This window comes from Paramacrobiotus metropolitanus, unplaced genomic scaffold (genome assembly GCF_019649055.1).
Source record: "Paramacrobiotus metropolitanus isolate TYO unplaced genomic scaffold, Prichtersi_v1.0 Parri_scaffold0000126, whole genome shotgun sequence".
NCBI classification, from domain to species: domain Eukaryota; kingdom Metazoa; phylum Tardigrada; class Eutardigrada; order Parachela; family Macrobiotidae; genus Paramacrobiotus; species Paramacrobiotus metropolitanus.
In genome coordinates, this window is record NW_026570346.1 from 107,743 (window position 1) to 132,296 (window position 24,554).

The 24,554-nt window shown below is 43.0% G+C and overlaps 2 protein-coding genes across 8 annotated transcripts; both read right to left on the bottom strand.

Annotated features, from left to right (window-relative positions):
- Positions 1-8,599: 8,599 nt before the first annotated feature.
- On the bottom strand, positions 8,600-17,760 carry LOC129598617 (uncharacterized). Of its 7 annotated transcripts, none has more exons than XM_055496594.1 (6): positions 16,925-17,760; positions 15,718-16,200; positions 13,874-15,114; positions 11,014-11,253; positions 9,519-9,861; positions 8,600-9,373 (listed from the first exon to the last, which is right to left on the bottom strand). In XM_055496594.1, exons 3-6 carry the CDS (start codon positions 14,211-14,213, stop codon positions 8,920-8,922), a joined length of 1,377 nt encoding a protein of 458 aa, XP_055352569.1. In that variant the 5' UTR covers positions 14,214-15,114; positions 15,718-16,200; positions 16,925-17,760; the 3' UTR covers positions 8,600-8,919. The 7 variants fall into 7 exon arrangements, with proteins under 7 accessions (XP_055352569.1, XP_055352572.1, XP_055352573.1 ...); XM_055496597.1 differs by lacking the exons at positions 15,718-16,200; positions 16,925-17,760 and having other exon boundaries at positions 13,874-14,333; positions 14,407-14,432; positions 14,727-15,361; XM_055496598.1 differs by lacking the exon at positions 15,718-16,200 and having other exon boundaries at positions 16,999-17,760.
- A 1,637-nt stretch (positions 17,761-19,397) lies between these two features.
- On the bottom strand, positions 19,398-24,487 carry LOC129598619 (myoneurin-like). The gene is made up of 4 exons (XM_055496601.1): positions 23,172-24,487; positions 22,355-22,482; positions 22,060-22,265; positions 19,398-20,784 (listed from the first exon to the last, which is right to left on the bottom strand). The coding sequence occupies exons 1-4, from the start codon at positions 23,235-23,237 to the stop codon at positions 19,916-19,918; spliced, it is 1,269 nt and encodes a 422-aa protein (XP_055352576.1). The 5' UTR covers positions 23,238-24,487; the 3' UTR covers positions 19,398-19,915.
- Between the last annotated feature and the right edge of the window lie 67 nt (positions 24,488-24,554).

The window sequence follows — 24,554 nt, forward strand, 5'->3', positions numbered from 1 at the left end:
GCCCGCGCCGCAGCTCGGCGACGCCTTCGGGGCAGTCGCTAAGCTATTCCGCTTAATAGTAGCCTGAGCCAAACCGCCAGATCATAAGCTTATGGTTTGCCTTATGTTGCATATTGAATTCCCCTATATTCCCTGCCGCGTCCCACATCAGTTACGGTCCATCCGGGCTGGTATTGTATATCCGGGATTATTGTTTACTCGGATATCGGCACTAACTTTCTGAAAAACGGGAATAATTCCCTTTCCGGTTGTCGAATGATGTCCATGTTCCGTGATGTTCGAATTCCCCCTCAGCACTGTAATAGAACAACTTCCTGCCAAATTTTATTTCCCTGCCAATCGATTTACTTCCGCATATCGATGGCTAAATCCGCTTACTCGCTTACTGAGCAGTAAGCGCGGCAACCGTGTTCTCTCTGTTCTCTCTTTCACTTTCACGCATGGCTAAAGCCGCAAAACCGGTTCCGAGGTTAAGTAAATTTTGGCGCCCATTGTAATTGTCAACGCGCAGCTGCTTTATGAGGTGTGATGTGATTTGGTCAAGACACAGACTTGCACCTTTGGAGGAAACCGATCACCACACATAGCACAGTTGTTTACGAGAGGTAGGCTGTAGCCCGCTTGAGTTGAGTTTTAATGGTTTCTTCAGCTAATGAATACGTTTTTCTTATAACTGCAGATGAAACGTTTACTCTACGCTAAATCCTCTACAAGATGGTGGGTCACGCATTATTTTAGAACATAACCGTGAATTTTGGCGAATTATTTTATCGGCACGATTGCCGGTTAAGCTTGTCCTATATGAAGCGCTCTGCCTCACTGCCTGTTTGCATTATAAATACACTGCGCAGCACTCGTAAGCGCAGGTATGGCACCCATTTCTTGCTTCTCCGGATACAGATATCTTTACGTCCGGGCATCATTTAACCGCTGCATAAGAGTGGAGTATGTATTTTAGATTAAACTGCAAATTCGATGAATTACTTTTTTTATCTATTTGCAATTTTATTTGCAATAAGTACAGAGACCAGCATCGCTCACAAAAATACGTTCAAATGAAAAATTTATCCCAGTTGGCACGTGAAAGTGAAAGGGACCGTACATAACACACTCATGGCATGAATTATTTATACCTGAACGTTCTGTAATATTATTTTAGTGCTCGCAGTATGTAGTGAGCAGTGCTTATTCACTGCACATATCTGCGCGAAAGCAGAAGCGGATGTGGAGTGTTCTGCCGTAAATGGCCCATAATTAATTGCTTGTTTTACCGCGGTGTAAATTTTGCAGGTTTCCTAAATCAATTTATTTGAAATGTATTTGATGGAATTCCAAATTCAAAAAACCTAAGTTTTTGTAGGACGATACAAATAGGAGACTACTGTGGTACGAAGTACAGACTGTATATTAAAAATAATGTCACTTGCAAAGGCTAACCGTCAGATGTGGCTAAACAAATACAGTATTTAACAATGTAAATTCGTACATAACACTACAAAGTACAGTACATACTGTTACTATGAATTGTTGGCATTTAGCGTAATAATTATTATTTCAATTTTGGGACGACTGGATTCTTGGACATCCACTTTTTAAGCGGAGTAGTAGGTATAACTTAAAAAAAGCGCTTGCCGTCGCTCTTTTCATTGCGATTAAGTGGTGAATCATGAATTTGCATTGCTATAGCAAGTACACTATGTACTAATCTAATTGTTGTTTTATAAAAACAGTAAGCGATTACAGAATATGTTATCAAACAGTTCCTGTTGCGAATGCCGGTTGCAGCATAATGTATTCAGTATTCTACCATACATATCTGTGCGGGCTAGCCAGTGGCCACTGCTGCTTGTTCCTACGACGTAATAGGGGGGCGCTACAGTCATGCAGCAAAATTCACTGCAACGAAGCAGCTGCGCCTTGCTAATTCTGTATTTTTCAGTGTGTATGTATTTTTTTGCATTTGGGAACCGTTGCTCATGTATTCCGTCCGTTTGCGCGGGGTCTAATAGTCTTTTATACTAAAAGATTTATACTAAAAGGTGGTGTGGTTAGCGTGTCTGCAACGATGCACTTACTTTATCTTTAAAATCCACATATTATGTGGTAGCTATAATCTGGTAGATTTTTACAAAATTTGTTCGACTTGAGAAAACAAATCCGTTTGCAAGAAAAATCTGGAAAACCTTACTGTACAAATTCTACGGCGCACCGCGCACTGAAACAGTCAATCAGAAAAATCGGAAGCATCTCCGAATCCCGAAGACAGTTTGTGCTCAAATAACGGTAGCTGTCTCAGTGGCGGTGTGCTTGACTTTTATGTAACAACCCGTCCATGAGGTGGGATAGGTACTCCTTGCAAAACCGGTGTTTTGTGTGCGTGAACGAAGTTCTGTATCTGTACTTGCAGTCTCGTTCCCAGTACAATACGTACTCTGTACAATGTACATATGTATCTGTACATTTGCTGCGCATTATATTAGCATTAGAAAAAATTCTATTGTCAGAGGCGTACGACTGCGCCTGGTGCGTACGGTCCACACTGGACGACGTACTTGCACTCATGCTTGCCGAATATCGCCTCTCTCGCTGTACGTACGTGTGCTGCTGCACTGCACTCATATCCGCTGAAGCGGATATACGCAGCGCATACACTGAGCCACACTTGCTCTCTCGTTCCTCTTTCGCAGTATGACTCAGCGTTCATACGCTCGCGTTGGATTGAGTCCAGTCTGCGCATCATCCCACAGCTGATGGCACACAGCACGTGCTTGCCGCCAGTTGCTTCTTTCACGCCTTGACGGACGCTCAAGAACCCACTTAGCATTCACTTGCTTAGCCATCAGTGCTTTGGTCTTGCATTCTTCCCTGCTATTACGCAGCATTTGTTCCCTTTATTTGTACAATAAAGCATCACTCGTGATCTCCTCGTGCTTGTCTGTTACACTATTTACAAAAACGTTGTTTATTGACATTTTTCGTATCAGTTAAAAGTTTTTTTTTATTTATCGTCTAGAACTGTTTTGGTCTATCACTCGCAGCCGGAGCCGAGCTGCGGCGCGAGCGGAGCTCGCAACGTAAGCTAGAATTTTGCAGAATAGAATTCTGTAATTATGCATGTTAAAGCTAATTTCCAGTGTCCGACGTGGTCGACAATTAATTCATTAACCAAAATACGGGTATTTAGCTACAATGTATTCAATTTGCGTTACAGTATCGTAAAACTGATGTGGTAATAAATCATAAATAACTGCATTAAAATTAGTACACTTTAGTGACTGTAGGTACGCCAAGTAACATTTACGTTTTTCGGTGACTGAGAGTCTGGGACGATTGCCATCCCGATAAAACTGACAGTGAAATGCAACATTATCAAAAATATGAAATAAAATACATAACAAAAATATAATATAACACATTTAAAGCGCAAGTGTTTTTTTGGTAAAATTATCCTGGATGTTGTAATCTGCGGAAACCAGGGATCGGTGCGGTTTCCGATAGTGCAGATTAAAGTTGACATCCGGTATGCGGAATAATAATATTATTATGGTCATATTGCTACATTAGCCTAAAATTACATAGACAACAAATACTAATAAGAATAACTAGCTTATTGTCCTTTACTACGAGGTAGGTTTAGCCGTTTACCTATGTAATATGTTTACCCTTCACATAAAGTACATGTGGGATATATACCTGTTATAATTTGAACAGTACAATATTTAATTCAAATGAAAATGTTACATTTATCCTGAGAATTGCATAAATATGCATATTCCAGAATTCGTACGACCTACTGAGTAGTCACCTAGAATTCCAGACCATTTTGAAATCTAACAGTTATAACTTACAACTGCAGTATTTAATTTATTTGTAGTGCATTTTTTTTCCCGCGCAGTCCGTGCGGGGTTTACTAGTTCACTCAATAATCGCGGAAAAATACAATTTTCCTGCTTTGTGTCAGATATTTAATACGAAATACACCAAATACGAAAAATACGATATATCAGCAAAAAAACTGATTGTGCCTGGCTAGTAGGCCATTATAATGATAATTATGAGAAGAATGCTCTGATTAGAAATTGTTGCGCGTTTTATTCTGACCGCAAATTCTTTGAACGCATAGCAAACTAACTATGCGCTTTAAAATTTGGGGCGCATAGAATGATGGAAATGAGTCAAGTGACCGTAAATAAATCGATTTAATCAGCTCTTAATTGTAAATAAATAAACTGTAAATTCATTAATTAATAAATTCAATAACTGCAGATAAATAAATCGTATCAAGCGTCACCGATAAACGATAACAGTATGTCAGTATCATTTCCATGAAACTTACCGGAAAATTCCTACCATTATCCAAACTGAAGATATCGTATTCGTCAGAATGGTGGGATGATCAAAGAAATGAATGGTGCCAGGAATCCATCCAAAAAAAACAAACTGTGGAGTCTTCAAGTTACGTGACGAGTACGTGTCAGATAATAGCCAGTTTTTTTTTGCGGTCCTCGTAATAAACCTGCTGGGGATAATATCATGATTTTAAAACTTATTCTGGGCTTCGTTTTGAAGAGTTATTAAGGGTCCAGACATCCGAGTGATCAAAATTCACAGTTTTGTCGGTGCTTATGCATTGTAGAGAGTTCTTCGAAAATCCGAATAAGCGTTGGTATCCACGATAGTCATGTAGACAACTGCTGGCATCACGGAAGTGTCGCATACAGAAAATGATCGGTTGTGGTTTGGTTCGGTTCCAGGTTGTTCATAGCGCCCGTGCGTCCTCACACACGCTGCGGCACATTCTACGTAACTTGTGTCATGCACGCACGCAAATCTCATTGGGCTGCTACAGTTGGAGACTGCCAGATTTTATACAAAAGCGGGTTACGGTTTAGCCGGGGTATATTAGGTACCCGAGCCGCAGACCGGCCGTCCCAATTTATTTTTAAGGATCTCATCTACAGGAGATTTCATTTTGCGCACTGTAAAGAACGTGCGCTGTGATACATTCAACCTACTGCAGCGCCCTCTGGCCGCGGATCAGGAGCTGCCAAATGAACACAAATACGCGTGGCGCTTATCAATAACGAAAATTGACCGGTCTTCTAGCTTGCCAATTAAGCTAAGTCCGAAGAAACGTAGAAACTGATGAGGTGCAGTTACGTACTGCCGAACGAAAGCACGTATAAAAATAATATTATGCGCTTTCGTTCGACAATATCTGTACGTGCATTGGAACACGAAACAGTAGAATACGAGACGCCCTCGCGCGTCTATGATAGTGCAAAAGGCACTAGTTCTCGACAAATATAACAAGCCCCCAACGACCGATTCTCACAGCATCGTCGAAAAATTTCTTTGAATAGTACGTACAGAGTACATCCATGTGGACTGTGTACATCAGTGCACATCTATATTAAAAAAAAGCAAAATTAGTAAGAGAATCCGGCCTTCGGGTGTACTGCAAAATGACTCATGGCACGAAATTTGGATACATGTACGAAAACTTTAACATTTGTACGATGCGTGTCTCGTGAATCAGCCTTTGCTAACTATTTTTCCAATATATTGCTAAAAGAGCTGCGAACTACTGTACTCAGTATTCTTGTTTATAGTTTGATCTGAGAGACTGTGTGTTCTGGAGAATTGTTGTTGTTGTGAGCGCCTGCTGTCTCGAATTGTGCATCTTGCCTTGAATATGTGCGGACGTTAAACCATTAAACCTAATACAAAAAGTTAGCGGATCAGCCGCGTGTTGACAAGCGCCCAACGTACCATATGCCGTGAATACCGACTCGCCCATGCCGATGGCACGACCCCGCTGGTAGACGCGGAATTTGACGCTCTCGCAGGTCTTGATGGTCCCGCAGGTTGCCGTTGGCCCGCTCCACCAGGACGCCGAGCGGCTCTACGCTACGACATCGTTGCAGGGATTCCTCAGTGTTATACGCAGTGGCGAACCGATTACCGGATATCTCTCACATTGCTCGCACACTCGCACACTGTCAAACATGAGCATACCTGCTCACGAGCGCGAGGTCACACAGTAGCATTAATAAAGCATTTCCAGATTAAAATTTATTATTGTATTTCTATGTAACAGATACACGAAATTGTGCTACTATACCGTACGTCTTAAATCATGGCACACATGTCGTTCCACTGTGATCTGTCTGCATAGTGCATACAACGATATACAACACTCGTACGTACATGTCAGTACTTGGCAGAAATTGTGCATCGTGTCCATACCCCGGCACCGTGCACAGTTAGCGTAACGTGCAGCACATCAACTTCCGGTTGCACTTACTGGGGATCCGCCGGTCAGGACCACATAGTGCGACGGATCTGGGATATCGGGACAAACCAGGCCGTATCCACATCGTACTAACGCGGTGCAAGAATTATATTTTGTGCTGCTGCAGTATAGTATCTGTAGGACAACGACATGACAGAACTATGTAACATTGTGCTTACCGACATTAAAATTTATTATGCTTTACGTGCACATTGATTAATGAGTGTTAAATGATGCGCAAATTTACAGCTTTCCTGGTTCGAGGCCACTCTAAGAAAAAGTAAAAATTCAGGAAGATTTTTTATTTGTAAATTATTTCCTTTTCTGATGAATCAGGCTGACGATTACAGTATTTTCATAATGTTTTGGTGTGTATCGTTAGGTGTGTCTTGAAAATTCGATATCACTCATAAATATTGAGATATGTTTTCGCCAGAAAATTGTGTTTTGCATGCACATCACATTTGTGGTTTGTTAGATGGGTAACTTACCACGAGGCCGGTATGGAAACCAGGTAAAACCAGCCCTTGTTTTTGACAATTCCTTAAGCGAAATCTAGGAAGTTATCCTTTTTAGCGCTGGAATCCAGTGATTCGAGCAATAAAAATTAGTGATAAAAATTACCAGTAAAAAGAAAAAAAACTGGATTCAACTGAAAAATTACATACACTACGGCAAATGGCGGCGTTTCAGCGTCTTTTGAATTTGACGGAACCAAATTCAGCCATGGGAACGATTCATAACATCGTTCAGCCCCAGGAGCGCTGTTGCACTCTTTTATTATTTCCCCACGTTTTCCCGGATATCAGGTTTCCGGGCCCGTTTACCCAGGTTATAAGTACAGGTACCCTTGTGTATCAGATGTTACTGTGCAGTGAGTGTACTTTATTTCAATAGCACGATAACAATATTATCAAGGTCTAATTATGCTCGAACAAAACAATATTCTCAACGGTACCGCTTACTGAAACAGCATTACCACGTTGGATTGCTAAAGAAATGTTAGAAATGTTCTGTTTCGACAATCCGTTGGTTTGTTGCGAAATCCTCTTCCCAGTTTCTCTAATGAATCTTTTTTTGGCCGATGTACCCCAAGCAGCTACCGTGACTTATATTCTCCATGCAGTATAATTTCTAACAGGGTTAGTATCTACGGTACAAATACGTGCATATCTCTATACCGTCGCAGTGTACTCCGCATGTTATCAATTTAATTTGGCATTTCTGCCGAAAAGAAGACAAAGTACTAATGACAGAAAATTCCAACAGAAGCAGTCAAACATGACTGACTGCGGGATATTTGCGATAGCCTTCGATGTGGAGATACTGTTTGAATTTTAACCGTCACTCTGAAGTGATCCCATCCAAAACTGTGAAGTTGTCTTCAGCGGAAATAAGAAAGTACCTGCAAGACTGTCCTATGAAGGACTCTATGAACGCGGTTTCTCGTGTTGGCTGCAGCACCTACAATGTTGACGTTTCCGCTACAAATATTGTCTGAATCATTTATGCAGTATCATTAACGTTTTGTTGTGTAAAAAGCCGGTGGTCAACTGACTGCAGTAGTGCCATTAGCGAACTGTACTCTCACGGTCGTTCAAATGGACACCTATAGTAAGTGAATGGGCGATGGTCGTTCAAAGTGGCCACCATTTATTGCAAATTCCACAAACCGATTTCCTTCCGGCTTTTTTCTTTACCTGATTCAGCATAGCGTACTCTACAAATACTACTTGAAATTTTTCAAAAATCCTAAACCGTTTTCTTGAATCATTTTAGCCACGCCACTCGAGCCACTGCACTACACCATGATTAATGGAGTCACCGCCAAACGTGTGCGGTTGCGCAGTCGCTGTGTAAGGGACATACGTGCACATTGAAAAGGAAGAAACCTAGCGAACAATTTCCAAAAAGGAATACACTAATAAAGTTGAGCTTAAACGAGTCTGCAATACTCTGCATTATTTTGCGCCGCCGCACATGATTGCCGCTAACTGCAGTAATCATGGTGTAGTGCAGTGGCTCGGGTGGCGTGGCTAAAGTGCTTCGTCACTAGTTTTTTAACGACGCATTTGCAAGAAAACGGTTTAGGATTTTTGAAAAATTTCAAGTAGTATTTGTAGAGTACGCTATGCTGAATCAGGTAAAGAAAAAAACCGGAAGGGAAATCGGTTTGTGGAATTCGTAATAAATGGTGGCCACTTTGAACGACCATCGCCCATTCACTTACTATAGGTGGCCATTTGAACGACCGTACGAGTAGTGCATACGAATTAAAAGTCACATAACGTTTGTAGTGCCATTAGCCATATTGCGATATGGACTGGAGTGGCATTAGCGCTTTATTTTGGACTGCAGTGGCATTAGCCCAAGCCTAAAACATAAGCCAAACCGTTCTTAATAAAAAAATAACATATGAACATTAAATGAAATATTTCAAAGAGCAGTGCAGTAAATACACTAACGCCGCGATTCCAGCAGACCGGGATGATTTTATACAAATATCAACTGGAGAATAAACCAGCACAAAAAATTCCGAATCAGCCGGCGAATAACATGATGAAAGCACTTATGACGCAGAGTAATAGCTATTCACAGAATCCAGGATGGTTGACGCGACGCGATTATGCAATCGTACAACCTTCGCCGCTGTCCGTTTGCAGTGTGTAATTCTCCAAGTGGGAATCCTGTTGCGGGCCGACCAATTCTGGCCGATCCATGCCGTCCGTGTAGATCCGGTACAGACAGCCGAAGCGCTCATCGTCCCGCTCGGTGGACGGCGTGCTGGTAATGTAGGTGTCGTTCCACGTGTGCATGGCGTCGAAGCCATACACCGACTCGCCGCCATGAGCGATGCGCATCACCAGCGTCTCCGCGCAGACGATGCGGGCTTCCGCTGCCCGCACCCACTGATCCGCACGCCGGCGACACGCTGCCTGCGTTTCAAAGACGCCCTTGGCGAAGAACCCCGGCGGCTTCGTCATCTCCGGGATGAAGAGTCGGGAGGCCGGCTGGATGGTCGAACGGGACACGGGACCGCGGTCCGCTCGCTGGATGGCGTAGGCTACCCGCAGAAACCTGCAAAGCGTTACCGTGCTTAATGAGAGGACCCGGTACATGGTGCTAAAGTCGTATACGAGCGTCCTTCTCGCATATATCTGTACATGCTTTCGGCACCCCCCTGCCATTAACCAAAGCTGCCGAGCAAATCTCTGTAACCAACCGAAGATAATTGAGCCTCTGTTTGTGCTCATGGTACGCCATATCTTGGGTGTCGATGCCTTTGTTGTAGCTCCAGCGGAACATGACGGTCTGGACGTTAACCAGGCGATAGTTGGGCGGCACCGTCCCCAACCACTGCTGGACACACCGTAGCACCACAGGAAACGGCTCCATCCGAGGATTGGAGAAGAAGCCTTCTTTCTCCAGCATCTGTGGCACAAAATCCTGGAATCCAACCTGCACATCGCCGCCGGGACCTCGGATGTAAAAGATGCGGATGAGATAAAGGAAGCGCTGACTGGCAAAACCCCGCTCGGTCCAGATGGTGCGATCCGGGTCCAACGCTGCGGAAAAGAGTGGAGATGTCACTGGTGTACTTCATTTTCACGGTCTCTATATATTTCGACGTTTTTGGTATTCGGAGCATCTTCTCAACATAGATGCACGTACCGGGCACCACAGACACGGTATTTTCCACGTTGTTCAACACGACAAAAACTTTTCGAAAAGACTTCATGGGATAGTTAGAGCTTATACAAGTTTATGAACGAAAACCATACAAAAACATTACTAAAAGGTTTTGGAACAACGCGACAAATACCGTGACTCGGGTGTCAGGTACGCGGTATTGTAAAAGCGCCCGAAATGCGGTAAAGTCGAGGTATGCAATAATAACTCCGCAGCTCTGTCCGACGCCAGTGCCGGCGATTTACACGCAATGGATGCGGTGTTCCTGCTTCACGCTGTTTGTTAAAGAAAATGGCCCGGTACATGGTGTCAAAGATGGGATACATACACTAAAACTTTTGCTTTCGCGCACTACGAACCACTTTTTTGCAATGCTTTATATCGTTTTAAAGCTAAATAATATGTATGCACTGTTCTGAAAAACGTTTGTGTGCGCAGCATTGGGTTGCCGAGATATGATGAACTAAAACGTGCAATAAGTTTAATTGCATTGCTGTGTACCAACGTCTGGTTATTACTGTCCTTGAAACTTTCCTTTAAAAGACACATCGCCATATAATCGAACGTGAACGAGTTCCAAGTTCATAGCACTTTCCCATAATTTTTAAATGAATTTTAAAATTTTTGAAATTCACTTTTGAATTATGGGGTAGTATGAACCTGAAATTGGTTCAAGTTTGACTTTATGGCCATGCTTTACAGCAAAGTTTCAATAACCACGCTTTTGGTACACAACAATGCATTTAAACTTTTCGCTCATTTCAGTTCGTTATGTGTCGGCGACCGGATGTTGCGCACGATAAACAGTTTTCAGACCAATATATACAAATTAATTAGCTTTAGAATGACATAAAGTATTGCAAAAAAATGATTCGGAATACACGAAAGGGAAAGTTTGTGTATATGTATCCCATTTTTAACGCCTTGTACCGAGCCATTCTACTTAACGATGTCAGTTTATGACGTCAATGAGCAGCGACCCGAGCGGCCGAGCTCCGATATTTTATATGTCGGTGTTCTTGACTGACCTTTACTGCCCCACTTAATCGGCAGGGTTTCCATCGTGATGATCGTCCCTTTGATGGGGGTGCGATTGATGCGCTGCAGCACGCCGTCCAGTCGCTGAATCGTCCCGTCGTGCAGGATGTCGGGAAGGAAGTTCAGATAGCCGAGCTGTTGCGGCTCCGTCGGATTATCACGCATGACAGGCCGCTGCTGCGTCCACAGACGCAGACCACGGATGTACCGGTTGGTCGCTTCCCCTGCAACTATAGGGCATTAGTGCAGGCCAATTGGTAAAACAGAATTCTGGGAGGGATTTTCAGCTTATCCATCCGTGTAACCGTTGTGCTTCGACGTCGAAGCGCAACCATTACCCAAACTAACTCACATGCACAGATCAACAAAAGTCTTGCGTGTTGGGACCAAAAGTACATACAGCCACCCAGATTCAGCTCCTAAACTCAGAATCGACTTTTTTGACGTAATACCACGTTCACCACATTACAGCAACAATAAAGAGGTTTCCAGTTCCACTTTTCAAAATCTTTCTTGGCACAGAAGCGTACACGAATTACGATTGGACGATAATTTTTTCGCTGAGTCATGGATAGTTTTTAAACGTTCTCCGTTGGCCGATGCGAATCGGCTTCCCAAATGCCAAATGCAACTGGCCTCTACCATTATGACGTTTGTCGAGTCAGGCTGTGTTTACAGCTTGAGGATAACTATCTTGGTTTTGATTTTGAAATACGTGAAGCCGTACTTCCGGTTTTATTTTGGTAACCGTTTTCAGCTTCTATTGTACTGTGATCGTGTGAGTGAAATACGGAATAATTTGAGAATACTGAAGGATATATGGACGATTTCGTACCATTTCAAAACTTCGACCCCTTATTTTTCAATATGTACTTCTATTCCTAGAAATCTCACAAATTCCACCGGTATTCCTGTGTGTTCTCTCTGTATCCAGGTTTATCCGCTCCGTATCAAGAACACGGCTCTCTTTTGCAGCGTCTGTATTCCCGCGTATTCCACCGGTATTCTTTAGTGTTCTACATTGTACCTGTGTTCTGACTAAAAAAAACATGGAGGATTACGAAAGAATTCAGGCACAGCACGCAAGAATACCGGTGCAGCACGCAAGAATACCGGTGGAAAACGCGGGAAATATCTGCTTATCCCGGTCACAATAATAGACTTTAACAAGTTAATGATATATCTGTAGTTGCTGCGGCGCATCAGCCGTATCTTATTTTCCGAGATACTCGGACATTATTGTACGAGTACGTCCATACATTACCCTGCAGGAATACGTTGAGATACTACAAAATTATCAGGATACTTTCGAAAAACATACAGTGGAATACTGAAGATTCAACTTAGCATGCGTTTTGAAGAATTTACCGTGTACGAACCGTGCCAAAAGTGTCAAACTACGCGAATAGCTGAACTAACATACCAGTACAATACTGATGACCCTGTTGCACAGCATCTGTCTAACTTGTCAATAAATCTCGCAGCACTAACGGCACTGCAGTGCCGCTTGTTACAAGGTCAACGGTTGTGTGCTATAGCTACAACCGGCAATGCTAGGATGCCCTCACCGGAAGTGAAAGGCGCGATGGTTTTTACTTGCTTGAAAACAGCGTTCGGCGTGACCGGACCCGGTACCGCACAGGCGGTATATTGATTAGTTTCTCCTGCTAATAACTACCCGTAAAGACGTTTAAGTGGGCCACTATGATAAATGAATGGCAGACCTAAAGTGGACATGCATCGATTACTGTTTCCCCGAGCCGTATGACTGTCGGCTTTTTTGTTTTGGTGGATTCAGGAAAATTTGTGCTTTCAGGAGCAATTAAAATTTTTCAAATCGGTCTGCCCGTTTTTAAGTTATTTGCGTTGTAAAAAAACCGATGACGAAAGCACTTGGTACCCATTACTCAGAAGGCTGCTGTTGCTGTATTTATCACGAGGACGTCCGTCGGCCTGTTATTTCCAAATTCAGTTTTTTAACTCAAAATCTGGCCATCTAATGTGTTTGTACGGGGATTGTGCTTATCACATGTAGCCGCTATGTATAATTGCCATAGGAATGTCTGTTTCTTTTTGGCCCTGCAAAAAAGCTGAATGCATCCCAGCCGACAGCTTTCTTACGGTTGTGAATCTGTTATTATTAATCAATTATTATTAATATGATAACAAAAAATCCGGGGAAAGAAAGATATGATAGTCTTTCTATCTGGATTTCACTTTATCAGCTTGTTTAGCTTGTGTAGTGCATATGTATTTATCGATTAACGATGTGTATCGGATCTCACCCACAAAGCAACTAACTGCACAAGCCGGAAACGATATCGCACGTACACCAGTGATCGCTAAACTAGGCACACATTAAACTGCATACACAATGTCATATAGATATTGGTATTTATTACATTAGGAAAGAGGTGTTCGCACTAAAGTTGGGTTTGAGAGATTCCGGCAAATGTTTCTTTACGCTAAAAATTACTTTCTAAATTAGAATTACAAACTAGCGCGGTACAGTGATCGGCTGCGTCTTGACACGTACAAGCCTGTCGACAAACGGAGCCTTCATACCGTGAATACAGCGAACATTAGAAATTTACGGGCAACGCTTAAATCCGTGCTACAGCGCGTCACGCCACACTGTTTAAACACGTCCCGATATTTTGGTTAGGATAATTATTGCCTGGCACTCTGGCAGGATGTAGCTTGAAAACAGTCGATGCAGTAAGGGACAATCTAACTGCGATGAACGTAGCTGTGCAGTATGGCCATCATTCAAGCGCCGATTTCGCGCTGATATCGCTCTACCTGTACCTTTACATGCTCCCTTTGTCGACAAGCTAGTACACAACGTACCGTATGCCGTGAATACCGACTGCATCGTGTCGATGTCCTGGCCGCGCTGGTAGACGCGGAACGCCACGCTCTCGCAGGTGTTGACACGACAGCGCGGATGGTCGCGCAGGTAGCGGTTGGCGCGCTCCACCAGCACGCCAAAAGGCTCGTACTCGGCGTGGTGGGAGGGACCGTTCTCCCGCGTCATCCGCGGCAGGAAATCCACAGCCTGCAGACTGGGGGACGGCCGGGCGACGGCCGGAAGGGGAACGGCCGGAGTGGGTCCCGTCGCCACCCCGTAGTCCGGCGGGGCGTCCACGTATTCTGGGGGTGCGCGCTGGTGATCGTGCAGCGGTTCCATTAGTTCCCTGCACTGTTTACCCGCTGGACGCGTTCAATACGGCGGATTCGGATAACGCTTGTACGGGTAATGACTGAAGACAGCTGGTAGTGCCGTTAGTTTACACCACGAATTCTGCGTCTGTAGAGGAAATAAATCACGCTTCATGAATTCCGCTTTAGGATGCATCTGTTGATAAATATCACTAACATACAGGGAATGCCACGTTGATGCACGCAGCTGGAAAAGAGGAATACAGTGGAGATGGTACTGGCTTAACGATCTGATGCTGGCTACACTAGTAAGCCGCAGAACATATCCGTGCAGCGTTATCGGCGTGGTAAATCTACGACACGCCTATTTCCGGTGCTACATCACGGCAAGAGCAATTAAGCTGTTCACTAGCACATATGGAAGCGGTGCTCTTAAAGCATCTCAACTGGAACTGCTTATTCAGCGCTTCCAGGGAACAACTGACTATTCCAGCTGGAAAGGAATGTAGAATAATGTTATGTACTCATTTCGTACACCTACCGTATTTCTGGATTGCTAAAACTTCTGGAACTGCTACACTTTTTATTGCAGTCGTATACTCATACATCCACAGAACATCGACGAATATGAAATTCAGCATCATGACTATATTTTGTAGAGGATCGCCGATTTTCCCGCACCGGAACCGCACCGTTAACATTTGGCGGCGTTCAGCGGCAGCGTTGAATAGGGATGATTTTGCTGGCGTACCGTCCGCTGCGTTACCTGTGCCGTGGCACAATGGTCGATCCGCCGCCTACCGCATCCCCACACGGGGACCATGCATACGCTTACCAAACCCATCGAGCGGACGATTTCTGGCAACGCAACCGTTGGAAACTTGCACGAATTCTGTTGTTGTGCCCGAGGTCGTCCGTCGTGTTGCAGCCTATCGTACATACGGACGACTTTGCATTAAGTTTTCCACACACAAGGTGTTTATTGGGATTTACAGTGTCCCTTCGTATCCTGTCCTATGTGTTGGTCATGTATCATGAAAATTTTCACCCCTTTTTGCTCACTGCTGTCCCATTGTCCTTCTGCAGTATTTCCTTAGGTATCCCATTCTACCATTTTTTTCCAATTTTAAATAAATTTTTAAAATTTTTGAAATTCATTTTAAAATTTGAAAAAAACGGTAGAAAGCTGGTTCGGTACCAAAACTATCTTCATGGTAATGTGCGTTTTCGTGCAAAATTTGAAGAGCATCGGTTTATAAATAGACTTTTGGTACACCTCCGCGCGCTTAAACTTTTGGAATTTTATTTCACTAATATCTCCCGAACCGGACGTTGCGCGCAAAAAACGGTTTTTTTGCCTATTTATACGAATCCTTTGGCAACAAGATGTCATAAAGCAATGCAAAAAAGTGTTTAGGAGTCCGCGACAGCGAAAGTTGCCGTGGATGTATCCAAATTTGGTGCTATGTACCGGGCCAAATCCCTTAAACGCGTATCACTTTTCAAGGCAATAATATCCACTGGATCTTTACCCTTATTCTTGCTGTCCACAGCTTGGCTTGTTATATGACAGTCCAGTATTCACGCAATGTACCTCCACGTATCATTCGTATCCGTTATCCGTCGTGCATGCCGGATGCGCTCCGTACCCTTCCTAGGTCACTGAGAATTCCGATATTTTAAGTGGCATACCAGCGAAATACATCCAGCGTACTGTACTTGGCGTATGGACACATGAAGCGTACTCGTCGAAACACTCGGATCTTGGGAATTGGACGCTTCTCGCATGCATGCATGCCTGCATCCTGTCGCATCCTCTTCTCGAGTTCGCTGACCAATGCTCACCGAAATCGGGAATTGGTCACCGAACTCGGGAAGATGACATGACAGGCAGCATGCGAGATACCGGCGATCGAGACTCTGCGCCAGCGGTTCAGCATCAAAATCCAACGCGGAAATGCGGCTGCTTCTGTCATGGGAGCACCACCAGTGTCGGCTGATTTAGGTGAAATTTTCTGTATAATTAGACCGTCTATTTCTGCTACCGGCTGAGGCTGTATAATTGGTACGAGTACTTCTATGTCTTATACTTTGATAGAAAATGGGTTACTTTTGAACCGCCAGTCAACTTAAATATGATAAATTTACGACATCCATCCATATATATATATATATATATATATATATATATATATATATATATATATATATAAGATGAATAAGATACGTCTACATGCTATATATACAATACATACGTATGGCATTACTACGGTATATTTCACAAAACACATAGATACATAAGTACTTAGCATGCATACACATACATACACTATACTCGTATATATATTTATTTACAACATATGTATGTATACTACGTATGCATGTGCGGCAGTTACTACGAAAGGAGATTTTACAGGATACACAGATATTTTAAAGGTGCATCTACGATATAGCGTTGGAACCTAACAGCACTCACTCTTATTACTATTTTCCAACCTTATTTGATTGAATATTCTGCGTAGCCTGCACTTGTTTTGGTATTACATATCTATATTAGTTAGTTCGTCATTGTTCCCACGAAAAACGTACGAATACACGATGTGGGCTGCAGAAAAAAAGATGGGTTTTCAAAAATAGGGATGATACCTGTAGGATGCGTAGATAATGCCGTGGTATACTGATCATACTGCAGATAGGAGTTATTATTTTAAGCATTCTCTTGTACAATTATGTACGAACCGTGGCATGGGTGATAAGACAGCATGAAATCTTCCAGAAACTCGATCTTCGCCATACAGTTTTGTTGCGCGTACCGTGGCTGTTCTCTGCCTTGTCATACAATCGAGCTCATCCAGTTCTTATTTCGTTCACATCCAAATTATCCAGCAAGAAGGCGCTCCGTGGGAATATTTGTGCAGAATCTTGGAACCAATCAAGCCAAGCCATCAATCAAGCCATAACCTTTTAGCTGATAGTACAAAACAACAACAAAATGAGAAGTACATCGTCCAAAGCCACAGCAACGGGAAACAGCATGTAGTTGCTATTCATCATCTGGTATCACGACTTCCACAATATCCCGAGAATCTCGCGAAATGCAAATATACCATTAACGGTGTCGATTATATGTAGGCGAATGGTCACGGATGAAATTCGTTTCCGTTTGGAAGTGTGAAAAATACGTGGATCCACGAATAGCATACGGACACCAGTAGACGTTGCATTCAAATGCTGGATAATCCGGAGCATTAGAAGCGGTAATCACTACTGCAGAGACTGGAGAACTTTCAGATTTCGAGAATAATATCAGGAGACGAAAACACTGTTCAACGCTCGACACGAATCATGGGCAATTGCACACCACGCGAGGTCGATAGCGAAGTAAATTACGGTCGATACGCGATAGCCTCATTTTGGTTCGCCGTTGCAACGAACGAAAATTATAGCACAGGCAGAGTGTGGTATACAGAGAAGGCCTGAATGCACACACAGCACTGCGAAGGTATAGAAGTAGTTCTTTAACGCCGGTGGACGATCGCCTTCCGAGTAACCTGTATTCCCGCGGAAATCACCTTCATGAAAATAATTCCTCTTTCACGAGAATCTCATAAGCTAAGAATTTCAGATGAAGAAAATCCAGGGACTTCCGGCGCTTGCAGAAGCGTCAACCGCTCGGTATGGCAGTATCATGAGTGAACCTTGAGTAACACTCATTGAACTGCAGATTTTATCTCGCAACATTTTGAGAATAACGCTTCTTCTTCCTTTTAGATGTTCATCACAAATACTGACATTCTCTTTCTCGTCACTATTTCTATATGATCTTCGTATGGGATATCTAGCATGCTCCCGTATTATACGGGTGGCTTTCCACCCAGTCGGAAGGTGTACTGCTTAAATAAACTCCAAGTTGTCCAACCGATCATTTATGTATATTGTAGAGCGTGCTGTTTTCCCGTTATGTACTTCTGTTTCAAATTGTAAGCTCACTCACGTACCTATTAGACAAACGGGTTTTCTTGTCAGCCAACATGGTGCAGGTACAATGTACGACAAAAAGAGGTTGAACCGATCAGTCGGTCCGCGGTTCAAATAACCTCGCAACGACACGCCACCACTAAAACTTGGACGCTTACTCACTACTTTCAGACACTCGCGCTCCGTGAATATCAAAGTGCAGCTATACTAGTTGCATATCAAAAAGTGCAGAAAAAAATTTTAAACTTTTGATACTAAACCTGTGGCTGTTTATGGCGAACAGCACAAATTCTAGCCATTTTGCTTTCCCATAGACTTAAGCATTGATTGCAAGCCAAACGGTTATGCGCACAGATCCTGTGCTGTGCCTACGAGAAAGCAAAATGGCTAGAATTTGTGCTGTTCGCCATAAACAGCCACAGGTTTAGTATCAAAAGTTTAAAATGTTTTTCTACACCTTTGATATGCAACTAGTATAGCTGCACTTGATATTCACGGAGCGCTATAGTGAGTAAGCGTCCAAGTTTTAGTGGTGGCGTGTCGTTGCGAGGTTATTTTGAACCGCGGACCGACTGATCGGTTCAACCTCTTTTTGTCGTACATTGTATGTAAAAACTGCAATATGTACTATGTCGTCTGCATAATAATTGCGCGCCACTTAAAAAAAATTCTGGAGACGTGCAAGATTGAATAAGCATCGCAGTCTTTTGAGATGGAAGATTGGCTTCCCTAATCAAACGCTTACTAAGTCTACTTCTAATGCTACAATCACGTCTTGCGAAGGAGCGGATGAATAGTTGCACCTGCAGAGTGCAAATTACGTACAGGCTCTCCGACTTCTCGGAATACTGAATAACTACACGACAAATATTAATTCGTCTGCAGCTGTGATAACGAGTAATCCGATTACTCGTTATCACAGCTGCAGACGAATTAATTATTTATGATATACTACCCTAGACTAAACAGTCAACCTAGATCTCAACCTTAATGTCCAGACTGTGCGGTAATAATAAAATTAGTCCCTGATGCCAAAATTAGCTGAAAATAACGGCGCAAACGACCCTATTAATCCGAGTATAAAAGTTTTAAAACGGCAAGGCAGCGCAAGAATAGTCTTATTCGTATTTTAACGTTTCTTGACCAGTACGGTGTTTTATCCGCCAATAGAAATCTAGAGGTACTGACTTGTACTCTACTGAGAGTATCTTTATTAGCGCAAGCCTGTCAGATCGCGAATTTTGTAACATAAACAGATTTAATTACAACAACACGTTGTTTATTTCAGTCGAGGCTTATGTACTGTATGTTTTGCGGTTATTACTAACGTGAACAACCTATAAAAAAATAAGCGATTCGCTCTGATAAGATATCGCGACATGTCATGGGTCCCTATGGAATGAGCAGCCAGTGATTAGTGAACCGCTGCGGTTAACTTAATCTGCAAACTACACAATACGAACTACATAAGCAAAAGATCCAAACAAACTACATAACCAAATACAGGCATAAAAACAATGAAGATCCTTCCAAATATCACATCCCGCAATCAGGAAGGGAATTCGTTCCAGATCAACCAATCCAGAATAAAATTCCCTTGACATTCTGAGCACTCCACCATCCACGATCTGTATTCCATGAGCAGTAACAGAGAAATGCTAATAAAGCGGCCGATACCGAAAACATAACTGATCCCATGGTCAACACGATTCCATCTGATGCAAACACAATCATTAATAACCGTCGAACGCTTCAAGGAAATTCGTAGTACGTCGATGGTCCATCAAATGCATAAGCTTGGCTACTGTCGCCGTCTACACACGAACAAGTGGCAACGGGATACGCTCCCGTAAAATGCAGCCAACGGCCCTCCATTACATAGCCGTCGATCATGGCAAAATTGCCGCTGTACGCGAATTCGCCTGGTGATGGACGTTGATAGTAATTCCAGTGATTACTGCCGAAAGTGTCCTTCGGAAAAACATAACGCTGCTCTTCTCCGGAACATAAATAAGTTGTATCAGCAAAAGGACTGCGTGCTATGATAGCAGCGGCAGAAAATTCCTCACGGCCGGTCAATAATTTGGCCTTCTCGAGCAGCGATTCAGCGTTTTGGCTCATTGCTTCGCTTTTCATGGTGTACGCTACATGATCATCAACGTCGGTTTCCCGGTCGTCCATCGCGATTTGCAGATACTCCTCCAGACGCTCCAACTGCGCTTCGGTCAGGTTGCCGATGACCTTGCGGTACATGTCCATCTCGTGCATTTCGTCCAGCTCTTCCACTTTAATTACCACCGGACTTTCCGGCGCATTGGACGCGCTGCTGGTCACTGAGGAATTGGAAGAATCGAAGCCGGAATCGGGCGCCGACGAAACTGTACTGTCCCGGTCGCTCTCGGCTTCCGCTGCGTGTTGAGTCTCCCGGCAGTGACGTCGCACACTGGATTTCGTTGTGAACTGGCGCTCGCATTTTTCGAAGGGACAGGCGAACGGTTTGAAGCCCCGGTGGGCGTTGAGGTGCTGTTGGAGGGTGGCGGAACGGGTGAACAGTTTCGGGCACTTGTGGCATTTGAAGGGTTTGGCCTCGGTGTGTCGATGCTCATGCCTTTCTCTCGAACCTGTTGAATAGTTTCGGTTAAACTTCATGACTTTTTTCACGAACCGAATTATCGTGTATTACTGTATCTATGAATTTAGTGACTAGAAAATCTCTTGTAAACTCATCGTCAACTACTCGTAATGGTGTTCAAGTGGAACACTATGTCGAGTAAATGGGCGACCTACCATCATGTAGCTCACATACCGTGAATTTTGTATTCGTCAATTTTTCTTACAAACCAGTAACTAAAAATCGCTTCAGCTGGTTTGAAAATTCTCAAGAGCCCTGAAAACACTGCGATGTGCTTTACATGCTAAAAAAAAGGTTCGGAAGGAAATGGTTGCCCAATGGACGGTATATCGCCCTTTTATTTAGTCTAGCGGCCCACTTAAACTTCGTTGACTTATTAGAGGTATTGTGTAATCGCAGCAGCTGTCCCAACCAAAATAAAGCACGCTTAACAAGTCAGTTTCTTACCGAACTGGCGCAAGTGCTTAATGAAATATGGACAGAGTGAATTATTCCCATAAATTACATAAATACCGATAATTGCCGATAAATGCTTAAATAGCCGATAGGAAGCCATTTTCTTTCCGTGATTGATTTCCGAAATGTCTGTACAGTATCTAAGGTATCATAGCGTGTGTGCTGGTCGGTTCATTAAGTACAACATAAATTAGACTAATTTATCGCCGGTCCAAGGTTGTGGTGCCTCGTTAGCTTGGCGTTTCCATTGACAACGAGCTCCTACAGCTGCAGGCAGTAGACATTAAACTGCATATTTAGAGATCGTCGTGCTAATCCTGCTTAAGGTACAAACAAATTACAAGAACACTGTTTTTTCGTGCTGAAGAAAAACGACCAAAATCCACCCGGAACGCATAAATCAGTCTTATTTGGATGCATTATGTGGTAATAAAAAATGCTAAATGATTATCGCTGCCGGATAATGGAAATGCCGACAAATTTTACTGCGAAATAATGATGCTTGCGTTAATTGGTAATTTCAGCATATTTATGACAATCTCGCTATTGATGACCTTAAAGATCGTTGAAGAAAATAGTAGTCTGTGAACGCAGGGTATTCATTCTCATTAGATCAATAAAACAAATATTATTAAGTTAGGTATTACCTTGCAGTCATAGTTCGTGACTGCAAAATTACTAGTTAAGATTTGGACATGAAACTAGTTTGCAATAAACAGGCTGTCATAAAAATTTTTATTTGCGAGAAAGCAAACATAAGAAAACTTAAGAAACCTAAGAAACCTGAAGAAAACCTAAGAAAACATACCTTTGGAACTGAAACCTTTCCCGCATCTTGAGCAGTTGTGACCTCTTGGGGCCTCGGAGTGTATCCTCTGGTGGGTACGCAGATGAGCTAACTGAGTGAAACGTTTCTGGCAGATGTCGCACGCCCAGTCACGCCGCCCGGCGTGGAAGTCGAGATGCGCTTTGAGGATATTGGTCTGACTAAATCGTTTGGGGCATACGTGGCACCTACAAGGAACGCGGCTTGATACTGAAGATGTTTTGAGCACAATTCCTTCGCGCTTCTTTATAGCATGGTACGAGACCGTTCGACGTACGCGTACGGCTTCTCGCCGGTGTGCTGACGCAGATGGATTTTCAAGCTTTTTCTGCTGGCATACGACTTCCCGCAAATGTTACAGTTGACTCTGGCTTCCTTCTTGGTGGCTTGGGATTCCTGTGTCACCTGGAAGAATAATTATTCCTTCAGCTACGATGAACTACGTATGTAAAGAATGCAGCATAGGAGGCACACATTGCGTATACTAATCTATATGGAGAATGAAGTGTACTGCGATTCCCATACTGATCGTCGGGACGTAAGTAATATATTACTCTAACGAATTTCACCTAACTTAAAAGCCGAAGCAAAGCCAAAACATGAACTACACATAGAGTGGTTGTAGTGTTGCAATCTGCGCACACTGATATCTACATTTACACACTGCGTCGAAAGGGTCGCACTGTCGAGTTAAAGAAGTTCAGAAATTATTTTCAAATATGTTAAAAATTTAATTCGATGTATGTTTAAAATTTTTAAAGTATTTTTTATATATAGTTATTTTTGTTTTAATTCCATTCTGCGTTTGTTCAACACCAGTCTCTTACTATTGAATAATATCGATTTCATATTATTTTTCTGTTTATTAATTTTATTTTTGGAGTGGAGTTCAGTTTCTTTCAGATACGATAAAAAATAACGGCTATCAAAACGCAAGCTAAGATAACGTTCGCACGACGGCCGCTTGTAATGGATGGCAAAATCTTCAATTACTGCCAAGTACTGTGCATATTATGCACAGCACAGTCTTATCGGTTCGAAATGTCTTTAAGTAATTACCATAATATCAAATCGCATCAATAAAAGCTACGTACCTTGGTCTTTACTGAAACCGGCGTTGTCGCGTTCATGATTTGCTGACCAGACAGGAGCAATGGCATGTATCATTCTCCAGGCATATCACCAAAAATAAAATAGTTAAAGCAGAAATCGGCATACGCATATGCCGCATATATACAGTTTGTGCGGTATTTATCGATAACCAGGGATACTGCCTCGGTGTATTTCCGGTGCAAATGAGTGGCTCCAAGTGCAGCGTACAACTGAAGGCGTTTATTATGACGGGCAGCCTGGTGGAGCGGTGCACTCAGTGCGCCGCAGATACTGAACGTGGCAGTCGTCAGCGGCGTGCCCGATGTATCCGTCGGCCGATTGCAAAAGGATTCGGCATCTCACGGTTCACGGGAGGACAACAAAAACACTTGTACGAACAATACCGGCGCGGCCAATCATCCGCCAATATAAATACAACAATCACACCGCGCTGAATACCGTCTCGTTACCGTACAATACGCGCATACAGTGTATTGATGGCTTAAACCGAGCGTCCGCTCGGGGCGACGCCGATTTCACGCTTGGACATTAACGTATATATATGTATGTACGTATGTATGTATAAATATAATTATATTAATATATGTATATCCAATATTAACGTGTATCCATCGTTAACGTAGGATAAACGCATGGACATTAACGTATATATATGTATGTACGTATGTATAAATATATATTATTAACATATGTATATCCAATATTAACGTGTATCCATCGTTAGCGTTGGATAAACGCCGTGTCCGAAGAAAACACACGGTGGAGCTGATGGTAAGGAAAGCTGAGTGAATCAGGACATTAGTTATACTCAAGCGACAGCTTGTACAAGTACAATAGGGAAGATCGAGACCGCTTTGCTGCAACGTATCTTTAATACAGGAAGGGTAAACGGGGCAAAAGTTTCACCATTTTTGAGTACCGTATATCGGCGCCGGTGTACAATATTAATGAGGGTACTGGACCGATTGATTCCCTGAACTTAAGTGGGCTTTGTGAGGGAAATTAACGTAACATGTGTGTCTGGCGAGTCCCTGCCGTAATAGAACGCAACGCAATATTCCCGCCAACCGCAAAGTTATCCGATCAAGATTAGCAGGATTTAGGATGCGGCAGATACAAGCAGTGCTATGACAACGGACGCTGAAGATCTCGATTCTGACGTCGACAGATCCGCAGTGTAAAATTATAGTAGTACGGACTGCAGAGTGCAGTTATACGGAGTCGTGCGAACCATAAACATACGCCGGTTGCTGGTGATATGTACGATGGGATTTGCTTAACAGTTATGGTTACGTACTTGCCGAAATTTCATCTAATTAGAAATTGATGGGCACCGTCAGTTGAACACGACAGAAATGATAGCA